The 23558-nt window shown below is 50.8% G+C and overlaps 1 protein-coding gene and 1 long non-coding RNA gene across 5 annotated transcripts in view; one reads left to right on the forward strand and one right to left on the reverse strand.

Annotated features, from left to right (window-relative positions):
* Positions 1-11335, forward strand: part of LOC309530638 — a 130714-nt gene extending 119379 nt beyond the window's left edge. For 2 of the 3 annotated variants that reach the window (XR_014218799.1, XR_014218800.1), the window contains exons 2-4: positions 9735-10190; positions 10337-10512; positions 11170-11335. This is a non-coding gene — a long non-coding RNA (uncharacterized lncRNA). The remainder of the gene's footprint in view (positions 1-9734; positions 10191-10336; positions 10513-11169) is intronic. The other variant, XR_014218798.1, reaches the window with a different exon arrangement.
* LOC309530590 (hemoglobin subunit beta-like) overlaps positions 1-23558 on the reverse strand; it is a 75585-nt gene that overhangs the window by 13920 nt on the left and 38107 nt on the right. Inside the window, exons 2-3 of one of the 2 annotated variants that reach the window (XM_082219662.1) lie at positions 17521-17668; positions 16645-16823 (exon numbers count right to left, since the gene is read on the reverse strand). In XM_082219662.1, coding sequence (XP_082075788.1) covers positions 16719-16823; positions 17521-17668 — 253 coding nt within the window. In that variant the 3' untranslated portion in view covers positions 16645-16718. Of the gene's footprint in view, positions 1-16644; positions 16824-17520; positions 17669-23558 lie in introns of those variants that run through there. The other variant, XM_082219663.1, reaches the window with a different exon arrangement.

Genomic DNA, 23558 nt, shown 5'->3' on the forward strand with positions numbered 1-23558 from the left:
GCATTTTACCCCCACCAACTTCTTCTAAAATGCTTCACGCAAGCAGACATGTGAACAAAAATGTAAAAAAAATAACATGTGGCCATAGCTCAAAAATTTGACCTGATTTAGCAAAACCAATGTGATTTTTAGATTCAGCGCATCAGATTCGTCCTAAATCAACTGAAAAAACGCAGACAACAAATTTGTTGTTGACCAGTGGTTGGATTTTGGATCCTATTCAACTCAGTACATAACAGCCTGCAAATCACTTCTGCTCCTTGCACTGAATAAACTCGGGTGCAGTAGGTTTCTTGAGCTTTGATTTCTGTTAACAGGCCGCTGACACTTTTCCACGACTACACGCCCCAAGGTTGGTAGCAAGGATGAATCTTCAGTGGGAGATCTGCTCAGTTGTCTGCTGGGTGCCGTCTGGGGGACAGCCTGTCCTTTGGGTTGTTGGGAATGAATTCAGCCACGGTCGGGGGGGGGGGGCATGTGTTCTTTCCCCATGAGCTCAAGCGTGAATCCTTTAGACTCCGCAAAGGACACCCCCTTCCATCTCTGCTTTCTGTAGCAGCACTTGTCATGGCGGACTAGCATGGCCTTTCTTAATGGCGCTGCAACTTGCAAAGCTCTTCAGGAGCATAATGGGGCAATGTATTAGGCACCTCTGAGAAGCCCAGAAATGCTGCCTGATGGTTAGCAATAATCTAGCAGCACATTGGTCAAGAGTGAGGGTGGATCTCGAATTGTGTCTTCTGCAGCATTAGATGGTGCCATCTGCAAATTGGATGAACATCCCTTCAATTCCTTCATTCAAATCATTTAAGAAGAAGTCGGACAACAACAGGTCCAGGACAGAACCTTCTGGCACCCTTGCTTTTCTCTTGAGGATAATTGAGTCCTTGGATGATATTTATGCGCACTTTCAGATTGTTATTATTATTTTACCATGTATCCACCGAGGGCCCTTGGAATGTAAGACATGGCTCTGCCCCAGGGAGCTTACATACAGGTTTGACAGCGTGGGGAGAGAAAAGCAGAGAGAGAGTTGGAAGTTCTGTTGGAAATTCCTAGGGCTCCCTCACAGAACTCCATTTCCCAAGGTTCCTTAAGACTGGGAAGTCAGAGCCTTCTGGGTCAGGGCAAAGGAGACCCATTGAGTCCAGGATCCTCTTCTCCCAATGGCCAACCACGGGCCCAATGGGCAAGCAGGATTGGAGCCCCAGAGCCTCTCCCTTGATGCCCCCCAATGAGGCCAACATTCAAGAAATGTTTAGGGGTATGTGCACCCCTGTGTCCCCCCAGAAAAGAAGAAGAAGAAGAGTTTGGATTTGATATCCCGCCTTTCATTCCCCTTCAGGAGTCTCAAAGCGGCTAACGTTCTCCTTTCCCTTCCTCCCCCACAACAAACACTCTGTGAGGTGAGTGGGGCTGAGAGACTTCAGAGAAGTGTGACTAGCCCAAGGTCACACAGCAGCTGCATGCGGAGGAGCGGAGACGCAAACCCGGTTCCCCAGATTACGTCACTACCGCTCTTAACCACTACACCACACTGGTTCTAGCAGCACATTGGTCAAGGGTCAGGGTGGATCTCGAATTGCTGATGTTATTCTTTTGAACAACACTTTTAACATGTAAAGAGCTGGGGCAGTTTCCCCCTGGCATCACTTCACAGCTACCCTTCAAAGGAATTCCCTTCTATTCCCATTTGACAGATCAGAACATACCATGGAATCCAAACTAAGCTTGTTGAGCTTAGAACTCATCAAAACCAAGTTAATCATGATTCTATAAATGGGATTTACGGGCAACAAGTAACAGCGCAGTTCTCGGCGTGTTTAGCTAGAGGGGTGTCTTCTTGAATTTGATGTGTCTTACTCACAGGTAACTCCCAACACAGAGAAATAGATACCTCTGGCGGGGCTTTAGGGTGATGTCAGAGCTGCTTCCAGATCCGAGCTCACAGAGGATCACGCTAGCCAGCGTTCACTGTATAAAAGTCTTTATTGATTTACAGTTTCCATTTCCAAGCTGCAGCGCGCAACTCTACGTCTTATAAGCTAGACCGGCGAAGCTCCGTCTGAGTCCCCGCCTCCTGTACACCAACTTAATACCCTAGCCTTACTCCACCTTTTCCTCCTGACCGTTCTTCGCTGGGTCCCTCTGCCCCCCGTGGTCTCTTCCTTCCGGGACTCTTCTGACGCTGACCCCCCGGACCCTTCTGTCTCCTTGCGGCGGGCTTTAGGACCTGGCTCCCATTCCGGGCTGCTTACTGTGCCGCCTTCCTGTGCATTTGAACTTGGCGCGCGCGCCCAACCTCCCACTTTCCGTTTGACCGTTTCTTCTCTCTCCGATGGAGGTGTGGCCACTCCTGACTCCTGTCCTCCCCCCTGCTGCGAGCCGCCTGGTCCCGCTGCCTGGCGCCCTTCCTCCCCACTGCGCTCTGTTGGGGATGTTGGCCCCGATTTCCAACTGCTGCTCTCTGAACCCCCCTTTGTCCCTTCTTCCTGGGGTGTCCCCCTAAGCTCCCCCCTTGCTCTGGTCACTGGCGCTCCTTTCTGTGAATCTTCCGATTCACTGGAAAGACTCGGAGATCTCGGGTCGTCGTCATCGCTCATCTTTCCTTCGGACTCCTCCCCTTCACTCTCTGTTTCCTCCCTTGCCCTCGCCTCTGCTCCTGAACCCCTGACATCCATCCCCCCCTCGAATCCCCCCTTCCCCCCTCCCCTCCTTCAGGTGTGGGTGCTGGGTGCTCCATCGTCATGGGGGCGGATGCCGGATACAGTTCGCTTCCTGTGGCGGGCATCCAGCTGAAGACTTCCGGTTCTTCCTCCCTGCGTTCGTCGACGACGGTCACCTCCTCTTCCATCTCTGTGCCGCCGTGCTCGAACCCAAGATCCTCCCCGAACACATCCACGTCCGTCTCTGCGTCGGTCGCTCCCGGGTCCGTCGATCGAACTGGACCCTCCAGCCACTTCCTGCGCCACTGCTCCTCTGGTCGATCATCCCACCAATACGAGGGTTCTGAGGCAGATCCCGAGGGTGACCCCTCCGGGGAACGCGTCTCCAGTGTCGGTTCCTCGTCCGAGTCGAACCCCATAAACGTGCTGGCGGAAAGCGTGGGTGTGAAAAGCCAGTCGTCGAAAAACTCGGCTGGCATGGGCCTGTGCGGGAATAGGGCATGAAACTCTTCTTTGAGCAGAGGTTCCTCCAAAGCGTAGCCTGGCACCCAGCTGTTGGCACTGGCTGGGGTGCCCTCTCTGGCGAGAAGGTATTCTACCCCCTCTTCCCCCCATCTGGAGTCCAAAATCTCTGTGACCTCGTTGAGGGGCTCCTCCTGCGGTACTCCCCCCTGCTCGGTCCCCCTCCGGAGCGGACTCGGTGCCGTTCCTGGCTCCTGAAATCTGTGAGGAGCCTTGTAGGGAGTGAGCACCGATCTGTGAAACACCGGATGCATCCTGGATCCCTCCGGAAGTGTCAGCCGGAAGGCCACCGGGTTGACCTGTGCCTCGACTTGGTAGGGCCCCAGTTGCTTATTCCCAAGCTTCTTCTTTGCCAACGATCTGGCCGGCACTGCGTGGGCTGCCAACCAGACCCAGTCTCCCACATGGATCTCTTCGCCAACCCTTCTGTGTTTGTCCGCTTGCACCTTGTACGCGTGCTTAGCTAGCTCCAGCTGCCGCCTGAGTTGATCGTGGACCTCCAGCAACTCCGACGCGAACGCGTCTGCTGCCTGCGGCTCCCCCTCCCCCATTCTTTCCAGTCCCGGGAAGGTTCTGGGGTGCCTTCCATTGTTGGCGAAGAACGGCGTCACCCCTGTGGACACGTGCTTCGTGTTGTCGTAGGCGAACTCGGCGAGTGGCAGGTAATCCACCCACGTTGCAGGTTGTTGGTTTGCATAACATCTCAGGTACTGCTGCATGATGGCATTGACCCGCTCCGCTTGCCCGTTGGTCTGCGGGTGTCTAGCCGACGCCAGGTTGATCTTGACATTCAGGAAGCCCATCAGCTTCTGCCAGAAGTTCGAGATGAACTGTCGCCCCCGGTCGGACAGTATAGACCGCGGCAGACCGTGAACCTTGAACACGTGATCTATGAACAGTTTAGCGGTTTGTTCCGCCGTGGCCACCTTCGCACACGGAATGAAATGCGCCATCTTGGTGAACAAGTCCACCACCACGAGCACCGCCGTCTTGCCCCTCGAGCTGGGTAGATCCGTGACAAAGTCCAGGGCCACTCTTTCCCACGGTTCGAACGGGGTTTGCAGCGGTTCCAGCAGTCTGGCCGGCGGTCTGTGCACTGGTTTGGCCCTCTGGCAGGTGTCGCACCTCGCCACGTAGTCCGCGACTTCCCCACGCATTCTGGGCCACCAGAAGTCTCTAGCGACTAATTCCATCGTCTTCTCCTTTCCAAAGTGCCCGGCAGTGGGCGCGTCATGCAGCTGCTGCAGCACCTTGGCGCGAAGTTCGTCTCCCGGTACGTAGATGGCCCCTTTACGGATGAGCAATCCATCGCGCACCTGGAACTTGTCGGTCGCCGCCGTGCCCCTGTGCACCTCTGCCATCTTTGCTTGCGCAAAGGAGTCATCCTGCAACGCTCGCCGTACCGCATCCAGGTCAACTGTTGCCGAAGCGCACGCCCACACTGTCGGTGCGAAGATGTGCATGGCCGCCGCTGGCGTCGCCTCCTCCAGATACTGCGGTTTACGGGATAGGGCATCCGCCATGACGTTGGTGTCTCCCGGGACATACCCTATTCGGAAGTCGAAGTTCGCAAAGAACTCAGCCCAACGTATCTGCCTCTGGTTCAGGAACTGCGCCGTGCGCCAGTGCTCCAGATTCTTGTGGTCCGTGCAGACCTGCACCATGTGCTTGGCGCCGATCAGGAAGTGCCTCCACGCCTTGAATGCTGCATGAATGGCAAGCAACTCCCTGTCCCAGATGGTGTAGTTCTGTTCAGATTTGCTGAGTTTCCTGGAGTAAAACGCTCCCGGCCTCCAAGCCCCCTGCGGGTCTTGCTGCAACAGGACTGCTCCCACGGCTCTGTCTGATGTGTCCGTCTCCACCCTCATCGGCCTGCTGGGGTTGACATGCAGCAGCTGCTCTTCCGACGCGAAGAGACGCTTGAGTGCCTGAAAGGACTGCTCAGCCTGTTCCGTCCAGATGAACTTCTTCTTCTTGGAACTGAGCGTGTCTGTGATGGCCGCCGTTTGCATAGCAAACCCCCTGATAAACTTGCGATAGAAGTTCGCAAAGCCGACAAACCGCTGGACCTCCTTCCGGTTGCGCGGGCTTTTCCAATCCAACACCACGCGACCCTTGGCGCTGTCCATGGCGAGCCCCTTGTCTGACAACTTGTAGCCCAGGAAATCCACCTCCATCACGTCGAACTAGCACTTTTCCAGCTTGGCGTACAGCCTATGCTGCTGTAGTCTGCTCAGCACTTCCTTGACGTCTCTGTCGTGATTCTGCTGCGATTCAGAAAATATCAGGATGTCATCCAAGAAGCAGACACACGTCTTGTAGAGGAGCCCCGCTAACACGTGATGCATGAAAGCTTGAAAACAGTGGGAGCCATTTTGTAGTCCAAAAGGCATAACTCTGTATTCGTAGGTGCCTAGGGGCGTGAACATGGCTGTCTTCCACTCATCTCCTTCCCGCATGCGAATGAGGTTGTACGCCCCTCGCAGGTCCAACTTGGTGAACACGCGGCCCTTGCGCACCGTCGCGAGGAGGTCGTCGATCCTGGGCATGGGGAAGTCCGATGGCTTGGTCATCGCGTTCAAGGTCCGATAGTCCACTACGAGCCTTTTTTGGGGCGTGTCCTTCTTCTTAACAAAGAATACAGGACTGCCCCCCACTGCCTTGGACTCTCGGATGAAACCGCGCTCCAAATTGTGATCTATGAACTGTTTGAGTTCCTGTAGTTCGTCCTCAGACATGGAATACAGCTTCCCTTTGGGCAGCGCCGCCCCTGGCAGCAGGTCAATTTTGCAGTCATATGGTCTGTGGGGGGGGTAGCCTGTCCGCCTCCTTCTCGCAGAACACCTCCAAAAATCCTGCGTATTTGTGGGGGATTGCTTGCAGCGTCCCCAGCTGCAGCTGTGCCTCCTCCTCCTCTCCCTCCTGCCGGGGCAGAATGCAGTGTTCAGCGCAATATGATGAGCCGAAGACCAGCTGCCGCTGGTACCAAGCCAACGTCGGACTGTGCCTGTCCAGCCAACTCATGCCCAAGACAATAGGCGTGTCCGACAGTCGGGTGACATTAAAACCGATGACTTCCCTGTGATTTCCAAGTCGCATCACCATTGGTGGCGTTTGCTTCACCACCTGCCCCCCTAGCAGCTCCCTGCCATCCACTGTGACGACCTGCAGGGGCAGCGTGGCAGGCAGCAACTGTATAGCGTGTTTATCGACAAAGTCCTGCCCTATAAAGTCCGCATTGCTTCCTGAGTCAACGGTGATTGGCACGTCCAGAGTGAGGCCATTGGGTAGCTGAAGCGATGCAGTGAGCTGCACTACCGGTTTGGGCGGGAGGGGGTCTGTGGGCTGCAAAGTCTCTGGGGACTGCTTCACTGACTCGTCTGGCTGGGCCCCAGTGCCTCTCTCTCCAGCCAGACTCCGTCGTTTCCCTGCTGTGCGTCTCCGTGCTGAGTAGCTGCAGTCACCGTTGCAGAGGCTGCATTGAGCTTGTGGATCCTCTGGGGACACTCTTTCACCATGTGTTGAGGACTTTCGCAGATGTAACATTTCCGGTTCCCTCTAGGAGGCTTCGCTTTGACTGCTCCCGGCGCTAAGGCTCTGGTTGCTGACTGAGCCCTGGCACCGCCAACCTCCATAGGTTCCGCTCCCCCTCCTGGCGGAGGTGTGGATTGCGCACGCGCAGCTTCTCTGGGAACGAAGGAGAACCCTCTCGCTGGTTCGCACTCTCCACGCCCTTCGTCCCTGCTCCATGGACGTTCCTCCAGCCGCACCCCAACCGTCAGCGCCCTCTGAACGACCTCCTGCGTGGTCCGGGGTCTCTCCCCCCTCGCAATTTCGTCTTTAACCGCTCCGCTCAAGCCTTCCCAAAACAGGTCTCTGACTGGAGCCGAATCTCTGTCCCATTTCAGTGCACTGACCAGTGCAAAAAAGCGGGCATGATACTGTCTTACACTGGCCCTACCCTGCTTCAGTCCGTGCACCTCTTTCCGGGCAAGATCCACGTCTATGCTTGACAAAAAGCACGCATCCATCGCTTTAAGGAAGGCGTCCGCACTTTGGAGCGCCGGATCCTTATCTCTCCACAAATTCCGCAGCCATGCTTTAGCATCTCCATGCAAATGGGACATGATAAACCCCACCTTCTCTTGCTCATCTCTAAAGTCCTTGTCCAGCAGTTGCAGCGCACACTGTACATCTGCTCGGAAGTTGGGGTACTGTTGTAAATTCCCATCGAAGTGAGATACTAGACTGCCTGCTCTTCTCCCCAACCCAATTCCCTCCGGTTTGGGTGTCAGTTGCCCTTGCTTCGTAAGCATTTCCAACCTGACCCAGAGATCCTGGTAGGCGGCGGCTGCTTCCCCCTCTCTCTTCCTGGATGCGAGTACCTCAGCATTCAGTTGCCTCACTGCTTCTTGCAGATCCGCTATCTGCTGTCCGGCAGTCATCTTGTCTGCCGTTCGTGAGCTCGTGAGTAGGCACCAGTCTTCACCCCTTTCTGGTAGGTTTTAGGTGCCAAGATTTGTGAGATGGAGCTTACTGTCAGAGCTGCTTCCAGATCCGAGCTCACAGAGGATCACGCTAGCCAGCGTTCACTGTATAAAAGTCTTTATTGATTTACAGTTTCCATTTCCAAGCTGCAGCGTGCAGCCCTACGTCTTATAAGCTAGACCGGCGAAGCTCCGTCTGAGTCCCCGCCTCCTGTACACCAACTTAATACCCTAGCCTTACTCCACCTTTTCCTCCTGACCGTTCTTCGCTGGGTCCCTCTGCCCCCCGTGGTCTCTTCCTTCCGGGACTCTTCTGACGCTGACCCCCCGGACCCTTCTGTCTCCTTGCGGCGGGCTTTAGGACCTGGCTCCCATTCCGGGCTGCTTACTGTGCCGCCTTCCTGTGCATTTGAACTTGGCGCGCGCGCCCAACCTCCCACTTTCCGTTTGACCATTTCTTCTTTCTCCGATGGAGGTGTGGCCACTCCTGACTCCTGTCCTCCCCCCTGCTGCGAGCCGCCTGGTCCCGCTGCCTGGCGCCCTTCCTCCCCACTGCGCTCTGTTGGGGATGTTGGCCCCGATTTCCAACTGCTGCTCTCTGAACCCCCCTTTGTCCCTTCTTCCTGGGGTGTCCCCCTAAGCTCCCCCCTTGCTCTGGTCACTGGCGCTCCTTTCTGTGAATCTTCCGATTCACTGGAAAGACTCGGAGATCTCGGCTCTCTGAACCCCCCCTTTGTCCCTTCTTCCTGGGGTGTCCCCCTAAGCTCCCCCCTTGCTCTGGTCACTGGCGCTCCTTTCTGTGAATCTTCCGATCTCGGGTCGTCGTCATCGCTCATCTTTCCTTCGGACTCCTCCCCTTCACTCTCTGTTTCCTCCCTTGCCCTCGCCTCTGCTCCTGAACCCCTGACAGGTGAGTTCCTGGGAAATTTGAAACTGCCCTGTCAGATTGGACCAAGCTCCATTTATCCCAGTGCTCTGTCACTGATGGTGGTCAGCCAGGGCATGAGGGTGGTGGGTTTTGTCCCCACCCTCAGGAAGGATGGGGAAACCCAAATCTTCTCAGGCTCTGTACTCATTGTAGAGGGAAAGCACATGATTTCCCCCAAAGAATGCTGGGAAGTGTAGTTTATCCCCTCAAAGAACCACAATACTTAACAAACTGCAGCTCCCGTGATTCAGCTGGAAGCTGAATTTCTTTCTTCAGTGCTGGAGATGGGACAATGTTCTCTCCTGCACCTGAAGGCAGCAAGCCAGCTTGGGGGTGGCAGGCTGTGTTTGTCCTACGATGCCTCACCCCTGTGTCCTCCAGCCCAGCATCTGCCCCTGAAGCAGCCACCTCACTCCCAATGACAGGGGTGGCCCTGGGCAATCCTGGCCACATGCCCTGATCTGTACCAGGGCCCAAGAAAGCATTGCAAACAGAGATGCAATCGCTTGAGGATAATTGAGCCCATTGAGGATAATTAATTGCACTTACAGATGATGATTATTATTTCACCATTTATCAATTGGAATGTAGGACAGGACTCTGCCCCAGGGAGCTCACATTCAGGTTTGACAGCGTGGGGAGAGAACAGCAGAGGGAGAGTTGGAAGAAGCAGGGGTAGGAAGACGGGGAGGTTCAACAAGGGCAGGGATTGGGAGCCCACTGCCTGCCAATGGGAAGCAGAGTCAGACCACATTCGGAAGACCTCTGGTTCCCCATCCCTGAGCAAAAGCTTTGTTCGAAATATGGACTTTGAAGCAGAACAGGCGTACAAAAGAGGCAGGAGCAAAGAAAGAATTGAGGACTTCTAATGTGACCCAAAGTCATACAACCAGAAAAGTTGAGGTCACAAGCAGGCCTTTACTCAGGAGAAAGATGATTCTGCGCCCCTTGAAATGTCCCCTGAATCAGTCTGGGCAAATACACACATGGGATTCAGAAGCACCGCTGCTTCTGATGGTGGAGGGAGAGCAGAGCCAGCCAGACTAGGAGCCATTAGAGCTTCTCCTCCATGAATCTGCCTAGTCCTTTCAGGCCGCCCAGGTTGACATCTGATGGGAGGGCTTTCCACAGGGAGGGAGCCACTGCCAAGAAGGCCCTTTGCCTGGTACCCTGTAGCTGAATCACCGGAGGAGGAGGACCTCAGTGTCCAGGCCAAGCGATGGGGGTGGAGACGCTCCTTTGGGGCTGCCTTCAGATGTCTTCCAAAGCCTTTATACTTGCTTATCTCCTTGGCACAGGGGTGGCATTACTCCATACCCTCCAGGATTTCTCAGAGGAAAATAGGCATGTCTAAAGGAAAATCACAGCATTCTTTGATCAAATCAGAAACCAGAAATGCTTCTGTAAACCCAGGAGGAGGAGCTTTGGCCCAGGGTATAAAAGGCTCCAGCCCTGGAAGAAGCTCCAGCTCAGCCCAGAAGGTTTTCTCCAGCAGCTGAGAGAAGCTCCCAGCCCACAGCCAGCCATCATGGCAACCGTCATGATGACAGTCGACGTGGCCGCCTTGGATCAGGATACCCTTCCCTGGTAAGTCCAGGGGTGGTTGCCTCTCTAGGCAGGTTGGGCAGAAACTCCTCTTTCCACCTGCATAATAACCATCCATGCCTCTCTTTTTTTCCCTTCCTTCCTTCCTTCCTTCCTTCCTTCCTTCCTTCCTCCTTCCTTCTCTCCAGCTTGGTGATCGTCTTCCCCTGGACCGAGGGTTCGCTCTCTAAGTTTGGGGACCTCTATGACCCTCCCCTCTCATTAGGAACCTCTCCAGCCCTCTTTGCACAAGGTCAAGGAGGCTTTTCCCGAGCTGCGTGAACTGCTCTGCGACAAGCTCCACGTGGACCCCCTCAACATCTGGGTGAGGCTGCTCCCCCGCCCCAAGGGGTTGCCTGGGGGGGGACTGGGGAGTGCCGTGTGTGTGTGTGTGTGTGTCACTCCGGGTGGCATACAAGACATAAAACATTGAAAGACATTAGACATTTCCTGATACCAGGTTACATTCAGATTTCAGTTGTTGATTTCCTTGACATCTGGTGGGAGGGCGTTCCACAGGGCGGGTGCCACAACCGAGAAGGCCCTCTGCCTGGTTCCCTGTAACCTCACCTCTCACAGGGAGGGAACCACCAAAAGGGTCGCTTTCAAAGGTAGCCCCACATAGAGTGCATTGCAGTAGTCCAAGCGGGAGATAACCAGAGCATGCACCACTTTGGCGAGACAAGCTGGGGGTGGGGTCTCATCCTGTGGACCAGATGGAGCTGGGAGACAGCTGCCCTGGACACAGAAATGACTTGTGCCTCCATGGACAGATGTGAGTCCAAAATGACTCCCAGGCTGTGCCCCTGATCCTTCAGGGGCACAGTTACCCCATTCAGGACCAGGGAGTCCCCCACACCAGCCTGCTCCCTGTCCCCCAAAAACAGTACCTTTGTCTTGTCAGGATTCAGCCTCAGTCTGTTGAATCTGCTGTGGGATCTGCCCCCTAGAAGAAGGAGTCACCCCCTCTTTTCTCTTCCAGCTCCTGTCGAAGTCCTCATCACACACACACCCCTTTGGACAGGAATTCACCCCTGCTTGCCACCATGCCTTCCACAAGCTGGTTGGGGTGATGGCTCATGCGCTGGCCCACCAGTCCCACTGAGACACCCCCAGGGAGAAGGGGCCTCCTCCTGCTGGTCTCACCTTCCAGCCCCCATGTGACGCTTGACCCTCTAATAAATCCTCCCTCTGCAATCTGACCTAGCTTCCTGTGTCTCCTTCTCTGGGACTTAGGGAGGGGACAGGCCTGGGGGTGAGGGGTTAGTTGGGGGCGTGGAAAGGGGGGGTCTTCTCTGTCACTCAAGATGAATCAATAAGCATCAGTGGGGGGTTTTGGGTGCTATGGCATTTTGTCCCTCCCAAAAAAGCTGCAGTGCTTTTCAGAGCCAGAGACACCTGCTGTGTCCCCAAATCCTTTATCCTCAAAATTTCTGGCAAGGTCCCCCCCGATGCTCCCAGCCCCCCCCCCGGTCTCATTGGTTGTCTCCCCACCCATTTCTTGGTATTTGCCCCTGGTCTGTTGCCCTCTCTGTGATTCCTACTCTGGAGAAATTGGGTGTGAGAGAGGGTGTTGTGGACCCTTCCCCTGCTCTGGATTCCATCCCTCTGAATAAGGGGTAGGGGCACCAACAGGGGCCACCCAGGGAGACCCCCAAGGGCCCCTCCCCCCTGCAATGCCCCTCCCTGCCTCTTTCCAGATGGGTGTCGCGGACGGAGGTGCCTCTTAATCGTCAGGGAGAGGAGGGAATTCATTTCCTCTCATTCATTTATTTGTTTATTAAATTGGGAGGTCCACAGGATGAAATTACGACATAAAAACACAAAACACATTGCTATGTGTTTCCTGCTTGGCAGGGGGTTGGACTCGATGGCCCTTGTGGTCTCTTCCAACTCTATGATTCTATGTACTGAGTTGAATAGGATCCAAACTGCAGCAGTCTGATTGGTCCCAGAACAATGCAGCAGTATGATTGGTTGGCAGGAACCACCCAATCATGCTCCAGAGAGAAGTGAATCCACAACCTGATTGGCTTACATTAGAATTCCGGAATTAGCCAATCATGTGCAGCCCATTGTGTAAATAATGTATATAAAGCAGATACTGTGAGGGGACTTTCATTCATTCCTCCTCACCACTATGAGCTGAATAAAGAGCATGAAATCACGTTGCGACTCTCAGTATATTTCACACATAATCATAGAAAAACAAATACAACTCAATAAACACCCCCGCCTACATATTTCACACCCATAATAGCATCAAAAGAATTTACCACCTTCATTGGAACATCAAACAAAGCGATCCAAAATAAAACGCCAGGGGGGCAGCGAACCCGGCAAGTCGCCCTTTGGGGGTCCCAGGCGGAGGTCTATGGGGGGAAAGGGGCAGGTCTCCCCTAACCTTCCGGGGGGTATCGAAAGGGCACAACCCGCACTCGCCCGGTAATTTATTTGGGGGGGGGGTTGTGAGCCGGGATAGACGAAGCAGAGGCGAGGTTCTCCCGCAGTCCCTTCCTTGCGCCCTCAGGCCATGCGCTGGCCCAGAAAGCTGCCTGGCTCCTTCAGCAAAGGATTGCAAACTGTCCCCGAACAGCCCTGGCCAACTCCCGTGGGGAGGGCGGGGAACGGCTCTGAATGGGGACACAATTGGCAAGGGAAGAGGCACACGCTGATTTCTGCTTTGCTTGAACGGGGCAAGGAGGGGAGGGAATCTTTTAAGTTATGGGGCTTTTTCGGGATGTGCGTCATCTCCCTTCCCCTGAAGCAAGGAATGCAAAGATTTCGGGAGGAGCGGACATTAAATTTGCCTCTTTGCGATGGATTAGTTTTAGAAGTCAGGACTTTGCCTGAAAGAAGATGGAGAGCAACAACCTTGAGGGACTTTTGAGGGATTTTGACCCCCCCCCCTTGGGAATTCCTCCTGAGAAATAAAAGCAGTAAAGAAGAAAAGAGGGGTGACAACTGGATCGACTGTCTGTGAAGCAGGAAGATTTATGAGTTCAGGGGGGGGAGGAAGAAGAAGAAGAAGAAGAGTTTGGATTTGATATCCCGCCTTTCACTCCCCTTCAGGAGTTCTCCTTTCCCTTCCTCCCCCACAACAAACACTCTGTGAGGTGAGTGGGGCTGAGAGACTTCAAAGAAGTGTGACTGGCCCAAGGTCACCCAGCAGCTGCAGGCGGAGGAGCGGAGACGCGAACCCGGTTTCCCAGATTACGTGACTACCGCTCTTAACCACTACACCACACTGGCTCTCAGGAAGGAGAGGAGACCAGGATTTTGTGGAGATTAATTAGCCCACCTCCTTGGAGCCTGAAGGTGGAAATAAGAAGAGGGAAAGGGACAGGAGGGACCACATTGTGCAGCATCTTGACGGCTTCTGAGACGCAAAAGAAGAGAAATGGATTCTGCATATTTCTTAATGAGCTGGATGTATGTAAAACTGAGGATTAAATTTGGTGGAATGTGAGGGGGGGCGCTGGGAGATTGGCAGTGTCTGCAGTGGGGCTGTATATTATATATTTATACAAACAACCCCTAGGGGTTTCATGTTCACCCTCTGCAGTCCGCACTAGTGAGGCTGAGTTGCTGGTTATGGGGACCAGAGTTTCAATGGCTTATCTCTTGAGGATAATTGAGTCAATTAAGGATAATTAATTGCACTTACAGATGATGATTAAGTGCACTTTCAAATTATTATTATTATTATTATTATGGGTTTAACAATTGAGGGGCCTTGGAGTGTAGTACCGGACTCTGCCCCAGGGAGCTTACATTCAGGTTTGACAGCATGGGGAGAGAAAAGCAGAGGGAGAGTCGGAAGTTCTCTTGGAAATTCCTAGTGCTCCCTCGCAGAACTCCATTTCCCAGAGTTCCTTAAGATTGGGAATGAGAAAAGTCAGAGCCTTCTGGGTCAGGGCAAAGGGGACCCATCGAGTCCAGGATCCTCTTCTCCCAATGGCCAACTATGGACCCCAATGGGCAAGCAGGATTGGAGCCCCAGAGCCTCTCCCTTGATGCCGTTTCCTGCAAGTGGGATCCAGAAGCATCGCTGCCTCTGATGGTGGAGGGAGAGCAGAGCCAGCCAGACTAGGAGCCATCAGAGCTTCTCCTCCATGAATCTGTCTAGTCCATCTTTCAGGCCACCCAGGTTGACATCTGACGTCTTTCCACAGGGAGGGAGCCACTGACAAGAAGGCCCTCTGCCTGGTAATAATAATAATAATAATAATAATAATAATAATAATAATAATAATAATAATCTGAAAGTACACTTAATTATCCTCAGTGGGCTCAATTATCCTCAAGAGCCAAGCCTTTGAAACTCTGTTTGCAATGCTTTCTTAGGCCCTGGTTCCTCCCAGACAACATCCACACCTTCCTCCCTTACCTGGCCTTGAACACGGCTGTCCGACCCCCGGCCCCCATAACCAGCAACTCAGCCCCACTAGCGCGGACTGCAGAGGGTGAACATGAAACCCCTAGGGGTTGTTTGTATAAATATATAATATACAGCCCCACTGCAAACACTGCCAATCTCCCAGCGCCGCCCCCCCTCACATTCCACCAAACTTAATCCTCAGTTTTACATACAACCAGCTCATTAAGAAATATGCAGAATCCATTTCTCTTCTTTTGCGTCTCAGAAGCCGTCAAGATGCTGCACAATGTGGTCCCTCCTGTCCCTTTCCCTCTTCTTGTTTCCACCTTCAGGCTCCAAGGAGGTGGGCTGATGTAATCTCCACAAAATCCTGGTCTCCTCTCCTTCCTCCCCCCTAAACTTATAAATCTTCCTGCTTAGCAGACAGTCGATCTAGTTGTCACCCCTCTTTTCTTCTTTACTGCTTTTATTTCTCAGGAGGAATTCCCAGGGGGGGGGGGTGTCAAAATCCCTCAAAAGTCCCTCAAGGTTGTTCCTCTCCATCTTCTTTCAGGCAAAGTCCTGGCTTCTAAAACTAATTCATCGCAAAGAGGCAAATTTAAAGTCCGCTCTTCCCGAAATCTTTGCATTCCTTGCTTCAGGGGAAGGGAGATGGCGCAGATCCCGAAAAAGCCCCATAACTTAAAACATTCCCTCCCCCCCCCTCCTTGCCCCGTTCAAGCAAAGCAGAAATCAGCCTCTTTCCACACAGATGCTCTTCTCCTGCAGCAGAAATCAGGATCCCTTTGAAGGGGGCGTGTGACTCTTCGCTTGCCAGTTGTGTCCCCATTCAGAGCCGTTCCCCGCCCTCCCCACGGGAGTTGGCCAGGGCTGTTCGGGGACAGTTTGCAATCCTTTGCTGAAGGAGCCAGGCACCTTTCTGGGCCAGCGCATGGCCCGAGGGCGCAAGGAAGGCGCTTGCTCTGCGCCCGAGGACACCTGGCTGGCAGTCAGAAGGACAAAAGCCACAGGGGGAGCGGCTGCTTCCAAGCCTGGGACGGGGGGAGAACCTCGCCTCTGCTTCGTCTGGGAGACAGGGATGTCCATCCCGGATCACCCCCCCCCCAAAAAAAAAAAAAAAATACCGGGCGAGCGCGGGTCGTGCCCTTTCTATACCCTCGGAAGATTAGGGGAAACCTGCCCCTTTTCCCCCATAGACCTCCGCCTGGGACCCCCAAAGGGCGACTTGCCGGGTTCGCTGCGCACAATGCGTTTTATTTTGGATCGCTTTGTTTGACAGTCCAATGAAGGTGGTAAACTCCTTTGATGCTATTATGGGTGTGAAATATGTTGGCGGGGGTGTTTATTGGGTTGTATTTGTTTTTATTTGATTATGCGTTTTGTGTTTTTATATCGTTATTTCATCCTGTGAAACCACAAATTTAATGAAGAAATAAATGGATAAAACGAAATGAATTGTCCCCTCTCCCTGCCGATTAAGAAGCAGCTCCGTCCCCGACACCCACCTGGAAAGAGACAGGGAGGGGCATTGCTGGGGGGGGAGTGGCCCTTGGGTGTCTTTCTGGGTGGCCCCTGTTGGTACCCCCACCCCTTATTCTGGGGGATGGAATCCAGAGCAGGGGAAGGGACCGCATCCCCCTCTGGGTCTCTCCCCCCACTTTCTCCACAGAAGGAAGAACAGAGAGGGCAACAGAACAGGGGCAAATAACAAGAAATGGGTGGGTAGACAGCCAATGAAACCAATGGGGCCCTGGGAGCATCTGTGGGGGGGGGGGGGAAACGTTGCCAGGAATTTTGGGGATAAAGGATTTGGGGACACAGCAGGGGTCTCTGGCTCTGAAAGCACTCAAGCTTCAGGGAGGGGGGCAAAGTGCCACAGAGCCATGAACCCCCCCCCCACTGGTGCTCAATAGTTCCTCTTCAGTGACAGAACTCCCCCCCTTTCCACGCCCCCCAACTAACCCCCCACCCCCAGGCCTGTCCCCTCCCTCCGTCCCGGAGAAGGAGACACAGGAAGCCAGGTCAGATTGCAGAGGGAGGATTTATTAGAGGGTCAAGCGTCACATGGGGGCTGGAAGGGGAGACCAGCAGGAGGAGGCCGCTTCTCCCTGGGGGGGTGTCTCAGTGGGACCGGCAGGCCAGCGCATGAGTCACCACCCTGGAAAGCTTGTGGAAGGCATGGTGGTACGCAGGGGTGAATTCCTGTCCAAAGGGGGGGGGGGTAGCTGGATGATGATGAGGATGTTGCCCAGGAACTGGAAGAGAAAGGAGAGGGTGACTCCTTCTGCCAGGGGGCCCATGTCTGGGACACCCTCTCCCCACAACAGATCCCACAGCAGATTCAACACATTGAGGCTGAATCCTGACAAGATAGAAGCACTGTTTAGGGTGGACTGGGGGCAGGCGGGTTGGGGGGGGGGACTCCCTGGTCCTGAATGGGGTAACTGTGCCACTGAAGGACCAGGTGCGCAGCCTGGGAGTCATTTTGGACTCACAGCTGTCCATGGAGGCACAGGTCAAATCTGTGTCCAGGGCAGCTGTCTCCCAGCTCCATCTGGTCCACAGGATGAGACCCCACCTGCCCTCAGCTTGTCTCACCAGAGTGGTGCATGCTCTGGCTATCTCCCGCTTGGACTACTGCAATGCACTCTATGTGGGGCTACCTTTGAAGGCGACCCTTTTTGTGGTTCCCTCACTGTGAGAGGTGAGGTTACAGAGAAGCAGGCAGAGTTCCTTCTCGGTTGTAGCCCCCACCCTGTGGAATGCCCTCCCACCAGATGTCAAGGCAATGAAAAACTAACTGAAATCTGAATGCAACCTGGTATCAGGAAATGTCTAATGTCTTACCATGTTTTATGTCCTGTAAGCCACCCAGAGTGACACACACACACACATGGCACTCCCCAGTCCCCCCCCCCCAGGCAGCTCTTTGGGGTGGGGGAGCAGCCTCACCCTGAAGTTGACGGGGTCCATGTGGAGCTTGTCGCAGAGCAGTTCATGCATCTCGGAAAAAGCCTCCTTGCCCTTGCGCAAAGAGGGCTGGAGAGGGTTCCCTATGCCACCGAAGTATCTCTGGGTCCAGGGGGAGACCACCAGCAGGCTGTAGAGAAGGAACAAAGGAAGGAAGGAAGGAAGGAAGGAAGGAAGGAAGGAAGGAAGGAGGAAGGGAGAGGCATGGCTGGTTATTATCCAGGTGGAAAGAGGAGCTCCTACCCACCCTGCCTAGAGAGGCAACCACCCCTGGACTTACTCACCAAGGGAATCCCCACCCAAGGCTGGCTGTGGGCTGGGAGCTTCTCTCGGCTGCTGGAGAAAACCTTCTGGGCTGAGCTGGAGCTTCTTCCAGGGCTGGAGCCTTTTATACCCTGCGCCAAAGCTCCTCCTCCTGGGTTTACAGAAGCTGTCCTGCTTTCTGATTTGATCTAAGAATGTCCTGCTTTTCCTTAAGAAATGCCTATTTTCCTCTGAGAAATCCTGGAGGGTATGGAGTAATGCCACGCCTGTGCCAAGGAGACAAGCAAGTAAAAAGGCTTTAGAAGACATCTGAAGGCAGCTATTATTAAGTGGGCACAGAACATTGGTCATAACATTATGTTTGCCGACTGGGAACAGTTGTGGACCACCGGTATAAAATTTACGGCATGTAATGCTTTAACGGAAAATATTATGAAAATGATCTATAGGTGGTACATGACCCCAGTCTTGCTAGCAAAAATCTACCATTTGCCTGATAATAAGTGTTGGAAATGCAAAGAAACTGAAGGTACTTTTTATCACCTTTGGTGGACGTGCCCGAAGATTAAGGCTTTCTGGGAAATGATATATAATGAAATGAAAAAGGTACTTAAATGTACTTTCCCTAAGAAACCAGAGGCCTTTCTCTTGGGCATTGTCGGCCAGTTGGTGCTAAAGAAAGACAGAACTTTTTTTATGTATGCTACAACAGCAACAAGAATACTCATCGCAAAGTATTGGAAGACACAAGATCTACCCACTCTGGAAGAATGGCAGATGAAGGTGATGGACTACATGGAACTGGCTGAAATGACTGGCAGAATCCGGGACCAGGGGAAAGAGACGGTGGATGAAGATTGGAAGAAATTTAAAATTTATCTTAAGAAACATTGTAAAATTAAGGAATGCTAAAATGTTGAGGTTTTGGAAAAAATGGGGATTACAGCTGTAAAAGATTAAGTAAAAGAAAAGAATAAGGGAAAATTTGATAAAACCAAGGGGTAGGATTTGCTGAAGCAAATTTGGAAATTGGGCTGCAGAAAGGGGAGGTATGGGGAAGTCGGCGAAGTAAGGTTTAAGAAAAAAGGATTCGAAATTATACATGTTTGTTTATGTGTTTGTTTGTATTGTGTAATGTTTGTGTCCATAAAAACTGTGAAAAACCAATAAAATTTTTATAAAAAATAATAATAGAAGACATCTGAAGGCAGCCCCAAAGGAGCGTCTCCAACCCCATCGCTCAGCCTGGACACTGAGGTCCTCCTCCTCCGGTGATTCAGCTACGGGGTACCAGGCAAAGGGCCTTGTTGGCAGTGGCTCCCACCCTGTGGAAAGATGTCAGATGTCAACCTGGGCGGCCTGAAAGACGGACTAGACCCATTCATGGAGGAGAAGCTCTAATGGCTCCTAGTCCGGCTGGCTCTGCTCTCCCTCCACCATCAGAGGCAGCGATGCTTCTGAATCCCATGTGTGTATTTGCCCAGACTGATTCAGGTGACATTTCAAGGGACGCAGAATTATATTTCTCCTGAGAAACACCTGCCTGGGACCTCAACTTTTCTGGCTGTACGACTTTGGGTTACATTAGAAGTCCTCAATTCTTTCCTCACTCCTTCCCCCTTTTGTACACCTGTTCTGCTTCAAAGCCCATATTGTGAACGAAGCTCTTGCTCAGAGATGGGGAACCTGAGGTCTTCTGAATGTGGTCTGACTCTGCTTCCCATCCCCACTGACCGTTGGCAGGCAGTGGGCTCCCAATCCCTGCCCTTGTTTAACCTCCCTGTCTTCCTACCCCTGCCGCTTCCAACTCTCCCTCTGCTGTTCTCTCCCCACGCTGTCAAACCTGAATGTGAGCTCCCTGGGACAGAGTCCTGTCCTACATTCCAATTGATAAATGGTGAAATAATCATCATCATCTGAAAGTGCACTTAATTATCCCCAATGGACTCAATTATCCTCTAGATACAAGCGATTGCATCTCTGTTTGCAATGCTTTCTTGGGCCCTGGCACAGATCAGGGCATGTGGCCAGGATTGCCCAGGGCCACCCCTGTCATTGGGAGTGAGGTGGCTGCTTCAGGGGCAGATGCTGGGCTGGAGGACACAGGGGTGAGGCATCGTAGGACAAACACAGCCTGCCACCCCCAAGCTGGCTTGCTGCCTTCAGGTGCAGGAGAGAACTTTGTCCCATCTCTAGCACTGAAGACAAAGATTGAGCTTCCAGCTGAATCACGGGAGCTGCAGTTTGTTAAATATTGTGGCTCTTTGTTGTTGTTTTTTTATAAGATATTTATTGAGAAAAAATTTTGAATGTAAGAAAAAATGAAAAATCATACAAAATAATAAGCAGTTAAAAACACACATTAATTTTCAATAACATAACTTCCATACCCTTATTTCCTCCAACCTCCTCATACTTCCCTTCTTTGTATTCCAGTTCAGTTTGTTAGTTCAGCAAATCCTTACCATAAAACTTTTACCCATTTATAATCCTTTTTTTCATATCTCGTAAAGCATTACAGCTGGAAACCACTTAATTTCTATCCAACATCTTTCTAACATTCATTAATTTTACAATATTTCTTTAAGTAGTCTTTAAATTTATTCCAGTCTTCTTTCACAGACTCTTCTCCCTGGTCTCGGATTCTGCCAGTCATCTCAGCCAGTTCCATATAGTCCATCACCTTCATCTGCCATTCTTCCAGAGTAGGTAGATCTTGTGTCTTCCAATACTTAGCGATTAGTATTCTTGCTGCTGTTGTAGCATACATTAAAAAAGTTCTGTCTTTCTTTTGCACCAATTGGCCGACAATGCCCAGGAGAAAGGCCTCTGGTTTCTTCAGGAAGGTATATTTAAATACCTTTTTCAATTCATTATATATCATTTCCCAGAAAGCCTTAATCCTAGGGCACGTCCACCAAAGGTGAAAGAATGTACCTTCAGTTTCCTTACATTTCCAGCATTTATTACCGGGCAAATGATAGATTTTTGCAAGCTTGACTGGGGTCATGTACCACCTGTATACCATTTTCATAATATTCTCTCTTAAGGCATTACATGCCGTGAACTTCATACCTGTGGTCCATAACTGTTCCCAGTCAGCAAACATAATATTATGTCCAACATCTTGTGCCCATTTAATCATAGCAGATTTCATCGTTTCATCCTGAGTATTCCATTTCAACAGCAAGTTATACATTCTTGACAAATTCTTAGTTTTGGGTTCTAACAATTCTGTTTCTAATTTTGACTTTTCCACCTGGAAGCCAATTTTCTTATCCAAATTGTATACCTCCATTATCTGATAATAATGGAGCCAGTCTCTCACTTTATCCTTTAGTTTTTCAAAACTCTGCAATTTCAATTTATCTCCTTCTTGCTCCAAAATCTCACAATATGTCGGCCATTTGGCCTTCATATTGAGCCTTTTCAAAGCTTTTGCTTCCATTGGTGACAGCCACCTTGGGGTTCTATTTTCCAACAAATCTTTATATCTTATCCAAACGTTAAACAAAGCTTTCCTGACAGTATGATTTTTAAATGCTTTATGGGCTTTACCCTTGTCATACCATAAATATGCATGCCATCCGAATACATTGTTAAAACCTTCTAAATCCAAAATGTCTGTGTTTTCAAGAAGTAGCCATTCTTTCAACCAGCAAAAAGTTGCTGATTCATAATAGAGTTTAAGGTCTGGCAGGGCAAATCCCCCCCTTTCCTTTACATCTGTCAATATCTTAAATTTTATTCTGGGCTTCTTGCCCTGCCAGACAAATCTAGAAATATCTCTCTGCCACTTCTTAAAACAGTCCATCTTGTCCACAATTTGCAATGTCTGAAATAAAAACAACATTCTCGGCAATACATTCATCTTTATCGCAGCAATTCGGCCCAACAATGAAAGCTTCAAATTTGACCAAATTTCTAGATCTTTTTTCACTTCAGCCCAGCATTTTTCATAGTTATCTTTAAATAGGTTCACATTTTTAGCTGTCATATTAATCCCCAAGTATTTCACTTTCTTTACCACATTCAATCCTGTCTCCTTCTGAAACCTATCTTTTTCGATCGGTGTTAAATTTTTCTCTAAAACCTTGGTTTTTAACTTATTCAGTTTGAAACCTGCCACTTGACCAAATTCCTGAATTAATTCTAAAACCCTTTTTGTACTAGATTCTGGCTCCTGCAACGTCAATACTAAGTCATCTGCAAATGCTCTCAGTTTATATTGCTTAGCTCCGACCTGTATACCTTTGACCAACCGGTCCCTTCTAATCATGTTTAGCAGGACCTCCAGGACCAATATAAAAAGCAGTGGGGAGATTGGGCACCCCTGTCGTGTCCCTTTTTCTATTTTAAATTCTTCCGTAACCACATTATTTACAATTAGTTTAGTCTTTTGCTCAGAGTATATTGCGCCCATACCATTTTCAAAACCTTGGCCTACCCCCATCCCATGTAGATTCTTCTTCATAAAACTCCAAGAGATGTTGTCAAAAGCTTTCTCCGCGTCCACAAATATCAAAACTGCTTTAGTGTTTATATTCACTTCTAGTTTTTCCAAAATATCTATTATATTCCTCAAATTATCAGACAAGTGTCTTCCTGGGAGAAAGCCCACTTGGTCTTTATGAATCTCTTCCATCAGTACTTTTTTCAGTCTCTTGGCCAAAATGTTGGCAAAAATTTTGTAATCCACATTAAGTAACGATATAGGGCGGTAGTTCTTAAGCTGAGTATTTTCAGTCTCTGTTTTCGGTATGAGTGTAATATAAGCTTCTTTCCACGATTCTGGTGCCTTTTCCCCCTCTAAGATTTCATTGCAGACTTCTTTCAAAGGTTGTAATAACCATTCTTTCAAAGCCTTGTAATATCTGGAAGTCAGTCCATCCGGTCCCGGAGATTTGCCCAATTGCATGTTTTGGATGGCATCTTCTACCTCCTGTTCAGATATTTTGTAGTTCAGCATTAACTTGCTTTCTTGAGAGATTTTTTGTAATCCGTTTGTCTTCAGAAATTGGTCTATTTCTTTCTGTAGCCCTTGCGTATATAATTGTTTAAAATACTTCTGAAAACAATTTTGGATCTCAAATGGGTTATGTATATTATTTCCTTTCACTTCTAAATTTGTAATAGTATTTAATTTTTGTCTTTTTTTCATTTGCCAGGCCAGCAGTTTCTCACATTTATTAGCTGATTCAAATGTTTTTTGTCTCATTTGTTTAATTTTCCATTCTATTTCCTGATTCATTATTTCCATGTATTGTACTTGATATAGTTTTATTTCTCTCAAAATCTCCTGGGACTTTGGTTTTGCTCTCAATTTCTTCTCACTTTCTTTTATTTTCTCCAAGATTTTATCTTTCTTCTCATTTTGACTTCTCTTCTTTATAGCATTCTGTTGTATCAGGAACCCTCTCATAACAGCTTTACTTGCGTCCCAGATTACTCTCTTCTCCACATTAGTATTCATATTTATTTCAAAATTGTGGCTCTTTGAGGGGGTAAACTACACTTCCCAGCATTCTTTGGGGGAAATCATGTGCTTTCACTCTACACTGAGTACAGAGCCTTAGAAGATTTGGGTTTCCCCATCCTTGCTGAGGGTGGGGACAAAACCCATCACCCTCATGCCCTGGCTGACCACCATCAGTGACAGAGCACTGGGCTAAATGGAGCTTGGTCCAATCGGACAGGGCAGTTTCAAATTTCCCAGGAACTCTCCCTAAAGCCCTGCCAGAGGTATCTATTTCTCT

This window comes from Podarcis vaucheri (assembly GCF_965113315.1).
Source record: "Podarcis vaucheri genome assembly, chromosome: 4".
Classification (NCBI taxonomy): Eukaryota; Metazoa; Chordata; class Lepidosauria; order Squamata; family Lacertidae; genus Podarcis; species Podarcis vaucheri.